Raw genomic sequence first — 18873 nt, 5'->3', positions numbered from 1 at the left:
CCTGTAGGCTGACAAGATGTAACCTCTTTCTTTCATGTTATCCAATAAATGGTACTGTACTAATTGATGACTACTACATTCAGGAATTAACCATAACAGAAATTGCATAAAAAGTGCTACATAGTCGTATTTTTTTATTGTACTGAGTGAGAATGGCCTGGTTAACACAAGTGAATCCGGCACACAGATCTTTCATCAGCACATTACAGAACAAAATGCTGGTTTGAATGAGCCCCGACGTGGAACTTGGACCTGAGTGCACACTCCCCCATGGAAATTTCCTTGTGACCTAGTCTGGTGAATCCCCACCCCCGATTTGTTGCAGTGTGTTTTCATTTGTCCAGGAGGCATGTTTCCCCTTTCTTCTTTCAGCTTTCTTACCTTTTCATACCTGTGGTGTCTCTGTGACCCAGCGACATGTATACAGCATCCTGGCAGGTCACAGGAACAGAGACGCTGCGGGTATGCAGACGGGAGGGCGCTGAAGGAAGGAGTTGGCGTGCCTTTTGGACAGGTAAGAATGGTATGTGGTGTGCTCTGGGTGAGAGATGGTGTGTGGCCCCTTTATCGCTAGTTTGGGGGGAGGGGATACAGGCAGCAACTGATACCGCTAAATTATTTTTGGGGTGGGGGGGAGAGGGGGAGGGAGACTAACATTTGCCCATGGGCCCGTTTTATTGTTTAATAACTTCTTTGTAGCTGCACTGATTGCTCAAAGTTATTCCCTTCACCTGTACTTAGCTGGAAGCAAGGTGGCTGTAAGTTATCCCATCATGCAACAGCGCTGGTATTCTAGTGCCTGTCCGTGCTCTTTCTGGTTCACAGGTATCTGATCTCTGCTTTGCCCCCTCCCTTCAGTGACTGAGAGGAGGGGCAGGATTACAGCCTCTACTGCCCAATGGGGTTATTTTACAGCTGCTCTACTTCCAGCTCTGATTAGCAAGTAGCCATGTCCTTTGCCCTGCTCGTGATATCTCACTGGAAATATTGGGACTTGGTAGGGAGGAAGAGGAACAGTTTCTTGTGCATGCACGGGCCCAGTCACGAATGCAGGCCCTACACTAGTGGCTAATGTTCACACTGTATCAGTTCCTATTAGTATGAGCTGCCAGTTACTGACAATAGTACATTTTGTTAGATCTTCAGGCTTTAGTGGGAAAAGGTTAAGACCTTTAACTAAATTAAATAGGAAGTTCTGCCAAAAGATGGCACAACTGAGAATTTCAACTTGTATGTCTTGCCACAGGAACAGTTTTTGCCCTCAAAACCTGCATTTGTCCCCATTAAAATGTCCAAAGTAAAAGCATGTCTTCCCTGCATAATTAATGTTAATAAATCCTTACCTGTCAGCTGTGGAAGTGCCATGCCAGTTGTATAAAAGACTGCTGCTTTGAGAGCTGTTTCTAGCCAGCAGTTGAGCGATTGAGTTTTTTTTTTTTAAAGAGAATTTTTTTATTGATTTTTGATTTTTATAGGTTAACAAACATTAACATCATAAAAACAGAACAAGACAAGAACAATCCGGTATTCCCCCACAGTTTTCATGACATAATTTCTTCAATTACATAGGTTGTATCCAGAGAAATGTCAAATTATCATACAGAGAGTAATAATATTACAGTGGTAATACATTGCCCCATTCCGAACCTCATACGACTTTTAAATATAGCTTGACATTGTGCCCAATATAGTGATTTGTTTATTTTAGTGAAGATCCTGTATCATCACAGAGATGTCCAGGTGAGGTATTATAGTATCTAGGGCGTCAACCCAGGTGCTCCATATTTTCCCAAATTTTTTAAACTGTGATCTAGACTGGTAAGTAAGCTTATATAGCGGTAGGGTACTATTTACTGTCTCTATCCACTGTTGTATGGATGGTAGTTTATTTTGTTTCCATTTAGAAGTGAGGGTCTTTCTGGCATAAAATAATAGTATACGTATCAACGTTCTTATGTGTCCCACAACCCACATCCCCCAGGATTCCCAACATACATGCTTGAAAAGACATGGTGAGTGGTAGTTTGAGCTTATTGGACATAAAATGAGTGACTGATTTCCAAAAGTCCTGTACCTGGGGACAGTACCACACACAGTGTAAGAAATTAGCACTACTTGCTCCACACTTGAAGCATGCATCTGTAGCTCCCTTTCCCATCTTTGCCAGTCGGGCTGGTGACAAGTAGGCCTGATGCAGCCACTTAAGCTGAATCACCTTGTCTTTTGAGGCTATGACAGTTTTATAGTATGTGTCATGGAATTCGAACCACTCTGAGTCAGCAATACCCTCTCCCCCCACTATCCACTTGGCCTTATAACTATTTGCATTATTTCTTAGTTTTGCAAGTAATATGAATTCATAGTACTTTGATATTAGTTTGTCAGTATCCTTCTGCAGAAGTAAAGATTCTGATGGTGTAGGGGCTAGTACCACTCCATGTAGACCAATCTGGGTTTTGAGTGCGTGCCTAATCTGAAAGTATCGAAACAGTGAGTGTCGTGGAAGCTGAAACTCTTGTCTCAGAGTGGCAAAGTCCTTAAAGGAACCCTAATTATATAATTGGTTAACGTATTTAATGCCCGCTTTGCACCAAAAATGTATGTCAGGTATGTTTTTGAGTTCCGGGAGTTGGTCATTGTGCCACAGGGGAAGACTGGGGGATATAGTACTAGGGGAAGGATCACATATTCGTTGAACTTTTTTGTATATCTTAATAGTGTGTCTGATCAGTGAGGTGCCTTCATTCCCTGTTGGGACTTTACTTCTATAAATGGCGGAGCAGAGAGCCTCGTATGAAGTGGCGATGTCCGCCTCTGTATTCATGTCTGAGTTAGTTCTCACTGAACCCAACCAGCTCTGTATGGGCACCAGCTGGGACGCTAGGTAATAGGCTTGAAAGTCAGGAAGTGCTAGCCCCCCCTCCGATATTGGTAGGCGAAGAGTTCGCAGCGAGATTTTCGCATTGCTTCCTGCCCATAGGAAACTAGAAATAGGGGAGTCTATTTTTTTAAAGATACTTTGCGGAATCCAGCAAGGAGATATCTGTAGAATGTAGAGTAGCCTCGGGGCAATGATCATTTTAATTGAGCATATTCTACCGTATAGATTTAGTGGTAGATTCGACCATCGCTTCAGCTGAGACTCAATAGATACCAGAACCGGTTGCAGATTGTATTCTTTAAATGAGTTTATATCTCTATGTATCCATACTCCCAGGTATTTAAAACTGTCCACTATCAACAGATTGGAAATTGGTGAGATTATATTAAGGTCAAACGTGTCCAAAGGAAAGAGGACTGATTTTGACCAGTTGATAGTGAGTCCCGACATTTGCCCAAATATATTGTATAATTCTAGGACTGCTGTCAAAGAGGGGCCAGGGTCAGCCAGGTATATGAGCATATCATCTGCATATAAAGATATTTTCTCCACAGTGTGGTTGATTGTGAGTCCTCTAATGTCAGGGGCTCTGCGTACCGCCTGTGCCAGAGGCTCTATTGCTAGGGCAAATAGCAGAGGGGATAGTGGGCACCCCTGCCTGGTGCCTCGGCCAATTTGGAAGGTTTGGGATATAACCTGGTTGACCCTGACCCTCGCAGTTGGTTTAGTATACAAAATTTGAATCCATTTGCAGAAGCAAGGACCGAATCCAAACCCCCTAAGAACCTGCATTAAATAAGGCCATTCAATGGAGTCAAATGCCTTATTGGCATCGAGGGAGAGGATTACCCTGGCATTTGAGTTACAATGAGGGAACTGGATATTGGACAAGAGTCTACGTATGTTCATTCTTGTCGACCTCCCTCCTATAAATCCACATTGATCCGGATGAACCAGTTTATGCATGACTTTTTCCAGTCGGATTGCTAATACTTTAGACAAGATTTTTGTGTCTGTGTTGATCAAAGATATTGGCCTGTATGAATCACAGGCCAGTGGGTCTTTGCTTGGCTTCAGGATCAAGGTGATTAAAGCATCTCTCATTGATTCTGGCAATTCTCCGAGTTCAAATATATTAGTAAGTAGGGAGGACAATCTTGGTAAGATATCTTCCTTGTTTTTAGAGTACCATTCTACTGGAATGCCATCAGGCCCAGGTGCCTTACCTTTATTAAGGCAGGATAGAGCTTCCCCTAGTTCATCCGGACCAATGGGCAACTCCAATAGCTCAGCTTCTTCCTCAGTTAGTATAGGAAGGGAGAGCTGGTCAAGGAATGTGGCAACCTCTCCGCTCCCAGTGTGTGTGCGGGAGGAGTAAACCTGACAGTAAAAATTCCTAAAGGCCTCTGCCATGTCCACAGACGTTTCCAGCCTCGTCCCATCTGGATGTTTTATAGCCGCTATGGGCGTAGTATCAACTTGGGCTTTAAGGAAATACGCTAGTAATTTACCGCATTTATTGCCATGCTCAAATTGGCCTTGTTTGTGAATTATATCTTTACGCTTTATACTGTTAAGCAGTTCTAATTCTAACTTTCTCCTAGCCATTTCCCAATGTGTGTATCTATTTGGGCAAGGGTCCAGGATTAACTGCTTTTTGCATTCCTCTGATTCTTTCCTAATATATTCTTGATGGGCTTTATTATTGTTCCTAATTATAGACATGGCTGATCTAAATGCTGCACGTAGTATTGCCTTCCCCGCGTCCCAGCAGATGCCCACACCCGCTGTACCCTCATTCTCCCGCCAGTAGTACGACATATTCTTTTGGCATTCGGCCAGGATAGTTTCATCCTCCAACCACACCTGCCCCATACTCCAGAGCCCTGCACAACTTGACCCCGGGGTGTTGATTGTACACACCAGAGGGGAATGATCCGAAATACCATGTGACAGATATTGTATATGAGCGATTGAGTTTAGCGTTGGAGTCATCCATGAGTGAGGGCAGCAGCAGTGGGTGAGTTGGAGGGGGCAAACATTAGTGTATATGTAACAATCGGGAAGACCTTTTCCCAGTAGGCAGCTCAGTCAGCATAGTTGGGAATGGAGGGCAGAAGGAAGCTTTATGCTCTGCATACATGGGTCGACCCGGCGGCCGATTAGCCGCCGGATCGACCCCCGCTCGTCCACGCGGATCAATTCCCTACTCGTCCCCGCCGGCGGTGCTTATCAGCCGCTCGGTTCCCTGCCATTGTCCGCCAGCGGGAATCGAGCGGCCGTGGGTCGAGCGGCATGATCGGGCCAGCTGAATATTATCAGCTGGCCGGATCAGCGGGTCGATACACGGTACAGAAACGTACAGTGTATCCCCAGCATTAGAAAGCTCCGTTATCTACTTGCCTTGTATGAAGGTGATGTACAAAAGGATACAGCTTTGGGTAGGAACATATGTGAAGAGAATAGGCCACTTAAGCCCCCATTGGAACATTGGTAGTAGTGTTTGTAGTCAAGAGTTTGGAGTCTCCCTCAAGTTCGACCTGAACATTAATCATTTGATCTAAACCACAGACACAAATATTACCAACACTTGGGTTTTTGTGTTCAGTTGTCCTTACAACTGTCCTTCCATTTGTTGAAATCCATTTCAGTGAGTGTGGGGTTTTTTTCTTTGTGTCTTTTTTTAACTGATTGTATGAAGAAATAAAATAAACACCTTCTGTCAATCTAGTATAATCCAAATTAGAAGTACTGTATGTGGAAATGTCAGGTTGAATAGTAGATCAGTTGGACATCACATGACTGTGATTGGCTATACTGTACAATGTGCTTTATTGTTACAGCAGTGAGGTACTGTTACTTTATTATAGCTGTTATCTGTGAAATGGGACCTTTTTGTATCTGTATATTTTGTTTTCATTAGAGTTGGAGCAGGTACATTTTTTTTTTAATCCTTCATGTGCTGAAAAGTTGCTTCTAACGTAGGTATGACCTGCCTTACTTTGTACAGTTACTAGTGGGTAAACCTGCTTAGGATCTAATAGCCACAGGAATTGTTTGAGTTTGCTTGTTTATCTCAATTTGATTTTCATTGTGTCATATGTTTGATTCTCTACAGATATTGGCACAATAATGAGAGTAGTTGAACTTTCGCCACTGAAGGGTTCTGTTTCTTGGACCGGGAAGCCCGTTTCTTATTACCTGCACACTATAGACCGGACATTAGTGAGTTGCATTTTAATAGCTCTTTCAGTTACAACCTGGTAAATTGAAGTTTAAAAGGACAACTGACCCGAGAGGGATATAGAGCCATATTTATTTCCGTTTAAGCAATACCAGTCACCCGACACCTTTCTGATCTTTTATGCATTAGTAGCGTTTGAACCGCACACCTGAAACAGGCATGCAGTCAAATGTCAGGTCTGCATGCTTGTTCAGGGTCTATGACTAAAAGTAGTAGAGGCAGAGCATCAGCAGAACCGCCAGGCAATGTGCATTGTTTAAAAAATAAAAATAAATCACAGCTTACATATCCCACTCAGGACAGTTGTCCTTTAAAACCTTGCTAAACCCTTAAATGAGGAAGGCAGTTTATATTTGCACACATAAGTACTTTGTGCTTGCCACTGCAGTACAGCCTGTTCCCCGGATGACTACACAACTTTCAAAGTATGTTGAATAATTGCCAGACTAACATCTCCCTGAGTTTGTGCTTTAGGCTTAGTTCATGTAGACAGCTATGAGGGTAATGAAGTGTTTGGTTCGGGAAAATGTGGCAAGTTAGGACTCTGTTTCGTCTACTGTGCCATAGCAAACGTATCCATGTTTTTTAACATGGGATCTTCTTCCTGCATTTAAGCGGAGCTTAAAGGGGCACTATTGCTAAAATCTTCTTTTTTAGACCCTTTAGTGTAAATATGAGTTGTTGGAGGATGAATATTTCACATTAATCAGCCTTTTTGCAATGTATTAGTTTACTGGTAATAAACATATAAAGGCATGCAGTCACGTCAGTACTTTTACCTTCCTGACGCCAATGCAGCCTAAACCATTCTGTAATAGGGATGCATCTGTTAGTGGTTGGTGTGCGGTCGTTATTTTACACCCCTCTGTCCATCTCTTTTCTTACTTCCCAACTTTGTAACTGCACAAATGAGCAGTTACTTTGCGCACAGCAGCCGCCGTAAACTGAAGGACGCTGCCTCTCCTCCGTGCAGCGTAAGTTATTGTTGTGTGCGGCTGCGTGTGGAAGACATATGCCGTTCCCGAGCTGGCAATGAAACGGACACCTATTGTTGTCCATTTCCTTGGTAACCTGACCGGCTTTCCGATCTGCGCATCTTACGCTGCACGGAGAAGAGGCAGCGTCCTTCAGTTTACGGCGGCTGCTGTGCGCACAGTAACTGCTCATTCGTGCAGTTACAAAGTTGGGAAGTAAGAAAAGAGATGGACAGAGGGGTGTAAAATAACGACCGCACACCAACCACTAACAGATGCATCCCTATTACAGAATGGTTTAGGCTGCATTGGCGTCAGGAAGGTAAAAGTACTGACATGACTGCATGCCTTTATATGTTTATTAGCAGTAAACTAATACATTGCAAAAAGGCTGATTAATGTGAAATATTCATCCTCCAACGACTCATATTTACACTAAAGGGTCTAAAAAAAGATTTTAGCAATAGTGCCGCTTTAAAAAACAACCCCGACCGGGTGCATTTTTTAAGCAAGTGTGAACCGGCTCTTGTTCTCTGCAGTACTTATTTAAAAAGGGATGATGCAGAGCTATTCTCTCTTTCTATATCTAACTTCAAGTTGTAGAGGTCCCGCTGTAGCTCCCCACTCACACGTTAGTCCTTACACTGGGGCTAAATCCAGCTTTTTATTAAGTTGGTGGGGATGGAATGGTTACACCTACTGGAGTTGAATGGCCATACTAAAAGCTCCAGATGGAGCAGGACTTAAAGTGGTATTGTCATCAAATTTCAGCTATAGTCTGACTCTAAAGCATTAAAAACAGAATAAAATTAAAAAACAATCTTACTTGTTTTCAAGGGTTGAAACTCTGTTAGCTGCTAGTTTATAAGCCTGCCAGTGGGGCAGAGCTATTTGGGCCCCGTTCACATTTGGCAACACAAAACATGATGGCAAAATTACAGCCACCTAGCAATTGCAATCATGATTTTGCATTGTGGTGTGATTTTATTTTTATTTAATTTTTTTGCAATTCTTATTCCAGTGAATGAGAATCTTGACACAATCGCTGGGAAAATACTACATGTAGCATGTTTGCGATAGTCAGAAATCACAAACTTGAGATTGACGTGAGAGTAAAGCTCTGTTCCCACTAGAGCAGAGGAACGACATTTTTTTTGGCTATTCGCCGCTCCACTGTGAGCGACTTCTATTTTATTCATAGGAGCCATTCACATTTGTCATGCTGCATCAAATCCGCGGGATCCAACACAGTAAGCGAACCGCACTTCTATGCAGTTTGCGATAATCCCTGGCACACTAATGTATTCCCCCTTATAGCATATGGGGAAGGGCATCTGCCTCGGGCTACAGCCGGACCATGGCGGACCATCGTCTCCCGCTGGCCGCATGTGTTCCGACACAAATGGGAACACAGTCCATGCTTGCTACTCCGAGTTGGAGCAAATTTTATAACGTTATATAGTTTAAAAATTAATCCGTCAAATGTAGCAGCTGCTGAATTTGTTTAGCATATAGGTTGCGTCAAATCACAATTACTTGCATATCACTGACTATCCCTACCGAATTCCAAGCTGCATGAAATTTGTGTGCAAACTGGAAATATTAGCATTTCTCACCTTATCTAGTGGTGTCTAAATTGCACACCCGAAACAAGCACGGTTAGGGTGGTCAGTTCACAATCAGACCACCTGACCAGCTTACTCCTTTCGGGTGTCAGTGGCTTAATGTGTATTGGCAGGTGGTCAGCAGGACAACCAAGTATTTTTTTTGTATTTTACATATTTTTTTATGAAGGAAAGGTCTTTCTCCATACCTTTTCATTACAGGGTTGCTTCAAATCCTATATTATGAGACCACAGTACACATATCTCACTGATCCACTGGATCAGTGCAATCTTTGTGTTGTGGTTTGAACCAAATGATTTGAGGATTTCGCATTTGTTTTTTGTTTTTTTTTCTTTTCTTGTACTTTTTAATCCAGTCTTACCATTATATATGTTTTCATGAAATTTGAATGAGTCCATAACCTTTATCATGGAAAATTAACCTATTTTTTTTTTTTTTTTTATTCCGACACATACAGCTTGAAAACTACTTTTCCAGTCTGAAAAATCCAAAACTCAGGGTATGTTCTTAATATTCTAGGTCTTATGCGTGGGAAGTTAATTTATTGTACTGTTTGTTTTCTTAAAATTACAAGCTTTGGCGCTATTATCACAATGCTAACTTCTCTATCAAATGCGTCACATGTACAACATGCATGCTAGAGAGGAGGATATTAGTGGCAGCATGATTCAGTGGGATAATTTACTCTTTAAAGCGGGATGGTCAGTGATAAATCAATATATAATCATAAATCAATATATAATCATAAATGTTTTCTGCTGTAATTAATCTTATCTCACTCAGCCTGGCTCTTTTCTGGTACATTGCCAATAAGAGGGAAGCTTGTTATCTCCCCTCCTACATTCCTGCTCCTCACTGATTGGCTGAGGGCAGTTCAGTGTGACAGGATGCTGAAAATGGAAATATACCTAGACTTTCTGCAGAAGCTGCTGAAATACGATATATGCTGTATTCACATGTATTTACAAAGCAAGCTAGATAGGACATTGCAATTTCTAGGAGGAAAAAAAAGAGTAATGGAGGAAATTACATCAGTATTGGAACAGTTTTTTTTCTCTTTATTTACTATATAAAATCCACTGAAATAAAAATGTTGATAGTATAATATGTCATGTAAGTAGAACAAGTATTTATCTACTTATGTGTTGTTGATTTTCTGGGATAGTATGGCTATCCCTACTTTAACACTTCCTGCCAGAGGATGTGAGAAAAGAAGTGATCGAAAAATTGAGCAGAAAAACGATTGGGATTCAGATCAGACATGCTGGAAATTATCAGTTTGCCCCGCATATATGATGGGAAATTTCATGGTGTGTACCAAGCATAAGTCACTGCATTCTCCTCTCTACGATATTCTAGATCCTAGGTTCTTAAAGTGTGGTACGCATACCCCAGGGGGTACTTCTGATGGTTCCAGGGGGTACTCAGGCTTGATATACTTAAAGGGAACCTAAACTGAGAGGGATATGGATTTTTCCTTTTAAACAATACCAGTTGCTTGTCAGTCCTGCTTATCCTCTTGCTGCAGTAGTATCTGGGTCTCACACCTGAAACAAGCATGCAGCTAATTCAGTCTGACTTCAGTCTGAGCACCTGATTTGCATGCTTGTTGAGGGGAGGTGACTATAAGTATTAGACACAGGATCAGCAGGAGAATCCGGCAAATGGTATTATTTTAATAGGCAAAATCCATATCCTTCTCAGTTTAGGTTCCCTTTAACCAAGAATAACCAATTCAGAGTTTTAGAAAATGATAAATCATCTTTAACCTCCCTGGCTCGACACAGGAGGATTTTTTTTAAAATAAAAGTTGTGCAATATGCTTCAGCTAGCATTTCGCTAGCTAATTCTGTCCCCCAAGTGCCTCCGGTCCCCACCGATCGCCCCCGTTCTCCGTTATACGTACCCCCCAGGGATCCCGCGAAGGCGTAGCCTCCCAATTGGCTCCAGGCTTCGCTATGGGGAGGATCAGGACTGTGCAGGACGTCGACGTCATGTCCGATCGTCGCCATACCGACAATGAAGCTGGATCGTGAAGCTCTGGCTCTCGCAGGATCGCGGAGGGGTAAATATTACCGGCGGCGAACGGGGGGTTTAGGTGGTTGCTGGGGGGCTTGGGGGACATAATTAGCTAGCAAAGTGCTAGCTTGGGCATATAGCGAAACTGTTATTTTAAAAAATCCTCCCAGGGACGCAGCCTCTAAAACTGCATACTGCCAGGGAGTTTAAACACCAAATTAGCATTTTAGCTAATTAAAATGCTTGGAAATTGTTTAGAACCAATTATAGTGTACTATGGTTAAAGATATATTTTTCAAGGGGTACTTGTGATAATATTTACAATGCTAGGGGGTACTTAGCGAATACATGGTTTTACCAGGGGTACATACTAATTAAATGTTGAGAAACACTGTTCTAGATAACACTGTTCATATCTGAGCTGATAAAAAGGCTACAGAGTTGAAAAGAAATGCTCCTCCTCCCCAAGGCATTCAAAGGCAGGGTTATAGGGTAAGCCTGTGTAAAATAAACATTGCAGGAGAAGAGAGCACTTAGTTAAGTATAGTCAGTTATCTGTTCATCATGTATTTTTTTTTTTTTTTAAACTGGTGCAATACGCTTTAGCTAGCGGTTCGCTAGCTAAGCGTATGCACAAAGTTGCTCCAGTCCCCCGCGATCGCCCGCAATTACTTCCGGGATACGTACCCCCCCAGCTTTCCCACGCCGGCGCAGCCGCCCAATCTGCTCCAGGCTTCGCGATGACGGCGATGGGAAATGCGGCTGATGTCATGACGTCATCTCCGATCGTCGCCATAGCAACTCCGGAACCCGACCGGGAAACTGCGCTTTCCGCGGGATCGTGGCGAGGTATGTATAGCCGGCAGCGATCGGCGGGCATGGGGGGGACCGGAGATACCTTGCACATACGCTTAGCTAGCGAAATGCTAGCTAAAGCGTTTAAAAAAAAAATTGGGGGCAAAAAAACTCCTGGCGGACGCAGCCTCAAACTGCGTACCACCAAGGAGGTTAATAAACAGTAGAGATAACCAAATAAAATCTGTGGGTCTAACCACCAAGGGGTTTTCACCTTAAAGCAAGAGCAGTTTTCATTAGTCAACGCTCCTTCCATACAGTCGCCTATATCTTTATGTATGGTGCCAATACTTTGGAAATAAAGGTGAATTTATTCAGTATTGTGTCCATTCCTAATTACAAGCCCATATCTTAAAAAGGCACAGTAATATATTGATATACATATTAAAAAAAATGTGGGGTTAACTATGTGGGAGGTAAGGGGCTAACTATGTGGGCGGTAAGGGGTTAATTTTAAATGTAATAAGTCTATGAAAAAAGTCTGTAGATTAAAAGTAATTATACTATTTGGCAACAAGATGTCCTCGCGCATTACTATTTATTGTAGATCTATAGTACAGTAAAAAGGAAGCAATGCCCGCATGGCTTCCGCCGGATGTAAACAATATGATCGTGTCATCGCTTTGATGCCTGTGAACACTAGGGGCTGGAAGAAGCCCCAGGTATGTAAAACATTTTTGTCACCTCGCTAATCCTTTAAGTTGCGTAAACACACATCCAGGATTGATTGCCCAATTTTACCACTTCCATGTAGTATGAGGACCAACAGATTTTGCGTAGTATGAACAGATTGTGTAGGTAAGTTCTCATAGTACATGGACGTAGTGTAATTAGCCAATTATTTAACAATTTAAAATTGGATGTGTGTGTGGCCATAGGTAGGGTAGCTAACATCAGCATGACAAAGCTTTCATTTTTTTTTAAAAGGCAGAAAGAAGTTCACTTTAAAGCTCTAGTTCCACTAATCTTTTAATGCACATGATAGTAAGTTGGCATTAAATAGCAATACGCAATGTTTTGTTCATTTAAATCTGTACTTTTTGCGACTTTAAAATTGGGTGGCTTATGTAGACCTGTTTACTGACAGCACAACAGTTTTATTGGACTGAAATGTCCACACTTCTACTTTCATCTCATCATCCAACCACACGAGGTGCTGATAATTCTGAGTTGATGCAAGATAATGCAGTTTGGAAATGAGCCAAATGCAACAGTTGCTTTACTTGGTTGGACCAGTTCTAAGCTGCATAAACTTTTCTGATATCTCAGAATTATGTTTTTGACCTCTCCTGCACTTGTGGTAGTTTGGGAGAGGAGGCACGAGCCAGTTTTTCCATGTCCGCTGAGATCACCTTACACCTAACTAATGTTTTGAGCCCATTCACACCTCTCATGCTGGCTGCATGGATGTTCTTTTCTTTCTTTTGTTATCAGTGGGAAGCAATGTTAGTCAACCCCATCTTGCAACTTGGCCACTAAGATCTGGTCCCTGTATGAAGCCTGGCCTTCAACAGTCCAGGAAATTTAGGTGCCTGCGACCAAGAGGAAACTTAGGTGCCACGTACACTACAATGATTGCTGTAATAGCCTTGGCCAGTGGACTGTTTGGGCAAAGGAGGTGATGACTGTACAACAAAAAACATTGGAGGATAGTTACCGGGTTAGTGTTAAAAGTAGATAAGGGTAGTTTAGTATTAGGCTTGGATAGCAGTAGGTTAGCATATTTAGGCTAAAGGGGCCCATACACTGGTCAATTTTAGCGATCGATTCTATAGAATTGATCAGAAATCTATTGCATCAAATTCCCCATTTGACCAATTTGCGGCCGATTTCAATCGATTTGATCTGACAGGATGGAAAATTTAAGTCGATCTGCTGCTGGCAGCAGATCGATGGCCCATAGAGTTGCAGTGTTCTCCCTAGAGCCATTTAAGTGGGCGGGCCGCCCGGGTAAATGCTTTTACCGCCCGGACGTTATTTATAGCCCTTTTCCACGGCTGGCTGAAGGTCTTTGATCTTCTTCACTTCTTTATTCAGTTCAGCGGCAGCGGCTGTGTCAACGCAGACAGCCCACAGCTGTCAGTCAGACATGATCTCCCCCTCCTCCTCAGCTTCTTCCTATCAGCAGCGTGGAAGAGGGGTGGGGAAAGCTCGGAACAGCACAGAGCAGAGGAGTGTGACCGCGGGAGCTTTGAAGGAGCTGGAGGGCGGGGCGTACACCAAGGGAGCAGAGACTGACTTGCATGGCTCTATTCCTTCTGGTGAGTAAGTTATTTCCCGGGCCACTGGAATGGCAGACGCTTTCCTCCTCCTCCTCTCCCTGTCAGTGCACTGAGTGCAGAAGCACAAAGCCCCTTCCTCTCCCCCTCCCTTCCATTCATCAGATAAGCTTAACGTGTCTGTGGGCCGCTCATTAACAAATCAAAATGTTTATTTACTCCAAATTGTTCAAGCATTGAGAATTTACAACACTTAAAATATACCCCATTCAAACACTGCCAGCGATGTGTCATGAGAGATATAAGGAGCAGTTTACAGCCAGCTGCAAGAGAAGCCTGGTACATGACATTCACTCAGCCTCCTATCTCACTACACAAACCTATGTAATCTAACACCAAATGTCTTTCCCTAGTTTACATTAACCCCTGATTCTCCAGCTTTCAGAATCTGCACATGGATGGCTAAATGTTCAGTTTAGCCTGCCTGGTCTCAGCTGCTATGGTTAGTTCACAACAATGCTATTTTCTCTGATTGACGGTCCAATCTATTATTTCCAACACGTCTGATCTGATTCCCAATCGCTTTTCTAATCACGTCTTTACAAAATGAATCAGAAAAATGATCGAGAATCAGATCAGACCTGTCAAAAATAATCGATTCGATTCATTCTGACAGAAAATTGCATTGTGTGTACTAAGCAATATAAAGACAATCTAACTTATATGCTCACAAAGCACTGTGCTTAAAATTAGCATAGTTTTTACTAAGTCCCTTCTGGGGTTCTCACCACCCCTGGTGCTGCCTGTGTGATTAGTTAGTCAGCACTCTTCTCTGGCTCCTAGTGTATGTCCAGCAGCAGGAGTCATGTACATAGCATGCACAGTGAATGTTATCTGGTCATTGTCAGTCATGCATGTGGTGATAGGGCTATGGCACCAAGGCCCCATTCACACTGGAATGCTTTTCAGGGGGTTTTCCAGCGCTTTGCTGATCGCCAGTGATCAGCAAAGTGCTATGACAATGTTACTTTATGGTAGCAATAAAACTGCAGTTATGATTTTGTTTAAAATCGCTAATGTGCTGCCTGCAGCATTGTGGAAGCGTTCACAATGTTACTCTTTCCCAAAAGAGATGTCCCCCTCTCCACCCAGCTTGGTGCCAACCTCTTCCAACCCAGCGTAACTCTCACTCTGCCCTCAGTATTAGTTTACTTCCTCACCCAGTAGCAAACAGTGTGACCTTACTTCACCACCCGGCTACTTTTCCATGCCACCCGGCTGGAAAATATTTCTGGGGAGAACACTGGAGTTGCATTGGATCTAATGGTCCAATAATGCATTTAGATTGATTTCCAATAGATCTAATTCTGAAATCTATTGGAAATCTGTACCTAGTGTGGGGCACGCATCAGATAGATTCCTGTCAGATTGGGCTTGACAGGCATCTGCCAGAAATCTGTTGGCAAAATCTGCTGCAAATCTATAAGTGTATGACCACCTTTAGATACTGGTAGTTTAGCATTAGGAATAGGTAAGAGGGATTAGTGTTGGGCTTAAATGGCTTTAAATTAGTATTAGGAGTAGATAGCAGGCGGGTTAGTGTGAGAAGTTTGCTAAGGCAATAATAGAATAGAATCTGTAAAATTACATATATATCATTATAGTCAGATCCCAATAGTAAAATATTGGCAGCACTGCTGATATTCTACTTGGGGCTTCACCCAGTGCCCTTTTTTTTTTTTTCTAATAGATGTGTACCTTATCTTTTTATAGGCAAAAATATGCTACTACAGTATGTAAATCGATTGGTCATTGCTCATTTGCTAAACTAATATTACCTCAAGGCATTCTGTTTGATGTATGGGATGTTTGAGAAGATTAAGTTGGGATGTTTGATAGAATGAAAATTAGTTTTGAGTTGATGCAAAAAAAGTGTATACAAATTTAAATATCTTGGAATTGGACCAGTGACATTCAGTTTTGATAGGTCCTATTTCTAACTGCATTATTTTGCATAAAACCAGGAGGAAATGGTCATTAACTTAAAATTATTTCATTTACCATCCCTTGATATCAGCAGTGCAGAACTGCATTTCTTGCCAATGCCATTCATTTTCTTTGACACTATTAGATAACTTAAAACTACCAACCTTTTCTGCACGTGCATATTCTAGTGTGTACATTGTTGGCCGAAATAAAAATGTGTGAAATGTCAGCATAAATCTAACCACTTTAATAGAGGTTTAATTTTTTTCTTAAGGAGGAACAAGAAGCAACTCGAAGAAAACAGCAGCGTGAAGGAAAGAGCAATACTACAACACCTACAAAAATTCAGGAGGTCAAGGTATAAACTCACTGTGTACATGCATTTTATTTTGCAAATAATGCAAAATGGAAATTGTTTATAAACTTGTATGTTAGGAATTTGGTCAGCAGTCCCGGGCTATGTGCCCAGAAGCCCCCACACATGTCTTGTATTTGCTACTGCAACTTTCCCCTTCTGTTTTTTTCTGCACTTTGTACCTTGTTGAAATGTTTCCTGTGCCAGCTTAATATTTCTGACCTTTTTTTTCCTGGTGTTAGTACTGAGCACAGGTGTTCCAAGAACTTACCACATGCATCTTCATTTGCTCAAGATATAGGTGAAAACAGCTTTTAAGTTAGAACTACAGCCTCAGTGTTTAGAAGTTTATCTTGGCAGGAATGTTTCATTTCATACATTAAGTTTGATCATTGCCTTTTAACCTCCTTAAGGGGCCCATATACTAGTTGATTTTATCGATCGGAAACTGATTCTATCAAATCTATCGATTTTGTTGCCGATTTTCAATCGATTTGATCTATCTGACTGGATGGAAAATCTAGGTCGATCTACTGCTGGCAGCAGATTGATGGCCCATAGAGTTGCATTGGATCTCATGGTCCAATAGTGTATTTAGATCGCTTTCCAATAGATTTCAATCTGAATCTTTTGGAAATCTGTTCCTAGTGTGTGGCACACATGAGATAGATTCCACTTGACGGGCATCTGACAAAAATCTATCTGAGGGTCAAATCTGCTGCAAATGTTTAAGTGTATGGCCACCTTTAGTTTCACGCCTACAACTGTGAAAAAAGACACACAAAAATAATTTTCCAGCAACAAAAAAAGCCAAGCAATAGGTTAAACGATGCATAATTTTATTTTAGCAACTAGATGGCAGCAGTACACTCTGGACTTGTACAGGTCTGCAGCACAACTTTAGATTTCAATTTATCCCAAGTTCTTCTGCAACTAAACAATTTTCACATAGCATTGCTAGCCTGAGTAAGGCACAGGGTTAACTCTACCATGGTTGGTTTTTGAGCCTTGGGCACTGGGCCAATTTCCTGGCACACCATCCTTAAAGGGTACCTGAGATGCGGGATTAGCAATAAAATATACATACCTGGGGCTTCCTCCGGCCTGATCGCTCCCAGGGGGTCCTCTTCTCCCTCTCCGCCTGCAATTGGCCCTGGAAAGTCGTCCCGTCGGGGGCCAACAGCGCATACACGGCCAGGCTGCACACACACTATTGCCGTATGCACATCGCCTGGACAATGCCTGGCCGGACTGTGCTTGAGCTGACTGGCCCTGACTGGAGGAAGAAGACGCCATGGGAGCGATCAGACCAGAGGGGGCTGGAGGAAGCTCCAGGTATGTATATTTTATTGCGGTGGCCTCATCTCAGGTACACTTTAAGCCAGTTTTGGTAGCTGCTAACCACTGCATACCAGGATAATAGCATTTAATGAAACATTCCCTTAATTGGTTTAATTAGCATAAAATTGGTACTGCATACCAGGATAAGGGAATGTTTCATTCCATACTAATTGTTTTAATTAGCATAAAAATGGTCAAGTATTTACCTTCCCTTAAAATTGTGGTGTTCTATTTTGTTTAGGATTCTGCAACTGAAGAAGAAAAACCAGCTCCTGTGAAAAAGACTTCACCAGCTAAAGCTCGCAGGAGACTGACCAAGAAGGGCAGAAAAATTGCAGGTCGGAAACGAGGACGTCCTAAGAAACTGCTCCAATCTAGTGGTGACCGCAAGCCCTCCAAATCGCCAACTGCACTGGAAGTTCTACATCAACAGAACAGTCTTCCCCCTCAGTCTCCAACTCAGTCAAGCCCTCAGGGTAAGCTGAAGTGCTCAAAATGCAGTCTTGCGCAAGTAAACTCATTTGTACAGTGTGGAATTTAGAGGCTAGTTTTTGACTTCTTGCTTAATCTGTATTTTCTTTCTTTCCCTCATGTCTTCCCTATGGAAGTTGTCTTGACTAAGTTTGTTAAAGTGAATATTAATATAGTTAATGTGGTCGCTTCAGATATCCATGGTAGATGATAGCGCTATATAAATTTAAAATGAGAAGAATGTCCTCTTTGGATATTAAAACAGATGTGGTCTGTTGCATCTGTCCATCTGCTACTTGTGCGCTCTAATGCTTGGTCATCCAATGCCATACACAGTGTTTGCACACAACCTGTGCATCATGCCACCACAGCAGTAATTTTGTATTGGCTGGAAGGTATTGTCAAAGCAGAACAGGCACTGTTGCACATCAAAGTGAGGATAGCAGTGGAAATTTGCATATTTCTATAGGTAGGGCTTGGAGGTCGGAGGAGTTGTTTCCACTCGCTGTAAAATGGTTTTCGCTGGGGCACAACCCAGATTACAGAGAATGACTGGATGTTGGTACACCAGTTTTTAATTGAAATTATTCTCCTTTGAATAGTTTTATATTTTTGTAGCGTATTGTACTTCACTAGGGCATAGGATCAGACACCAAGGGTCAGCTAGCATTTACCTTCAATCCCCCCCCCCCCCCTCCCAGATGATAACCTGGGTATTGTTCATTATGCAAACCTTAATTAAGCATTTAGGGGTTAAATAATGTTGTTTCTTTGAGAGATGTGGGGGTTTGTTCAGTTTCCAACTTTGAAACTGAATGTTGGCTTGAGCTTTCCAGGTTTGGGAGTGTCTCGTTAACTGTCCAATAAGTAGATATATATCTGGTACTTATAAGTGCATGCTT

The 18873-nt window shown here is 42.2% G+C and overlaps 1 protein-coding gene across 2 annotated transcripts in view; it reads left to right on the top strand.

The window, feature by feature from the left end:
• Positions 1-18873, top strand: part of DOT1L (DOT1 like histone lysine methyltransferase) — a 229520-nt gene that overhangs the window by 142382 nt on the left and 68265 nt on the right. For both annotated transcript variants that reach the window (XM_068233968.1, XM_068233967.1), the window contains exons 11-14: positions 6000-6106; positions 9183-9224; positions 16079-16162; positions 17742-17976. In XM_068233968.1, the coding sequence (XP_068090069.1) occupies positions 6000-6106; positions 9183-9224; positions 16079-16162; positions 17742-17976 (468 nt within the window). The remainder of the gene's footprint in view (positions 1-5999; positions 6107-9182; positions 9225-16078; positions 16163-17741; positions 17977-18873) is intronic.

The sequence above is a fragment of the Hyperolius riggenbachi genome, chromosome 1 (genome assembly GCF_040937935.1).
Source record: "Hyperolius riggenbachi isolate aHypRig1 chromosome 1, aHypRig1.pri, whole genome shotgun sequence".
Classification (NCBI taxonomy): Eukaryota; Metazoa; Chordata; class Amphibia; order Anura; family Hyperoliidae; genus Hyperolius; species Hyperolius riggenbachi.
The sequence above is the reverse complement of the archived record's forward strand: the minus strand, read 5'-3'. Positions and strand labels throughout refer to the sequence as shown.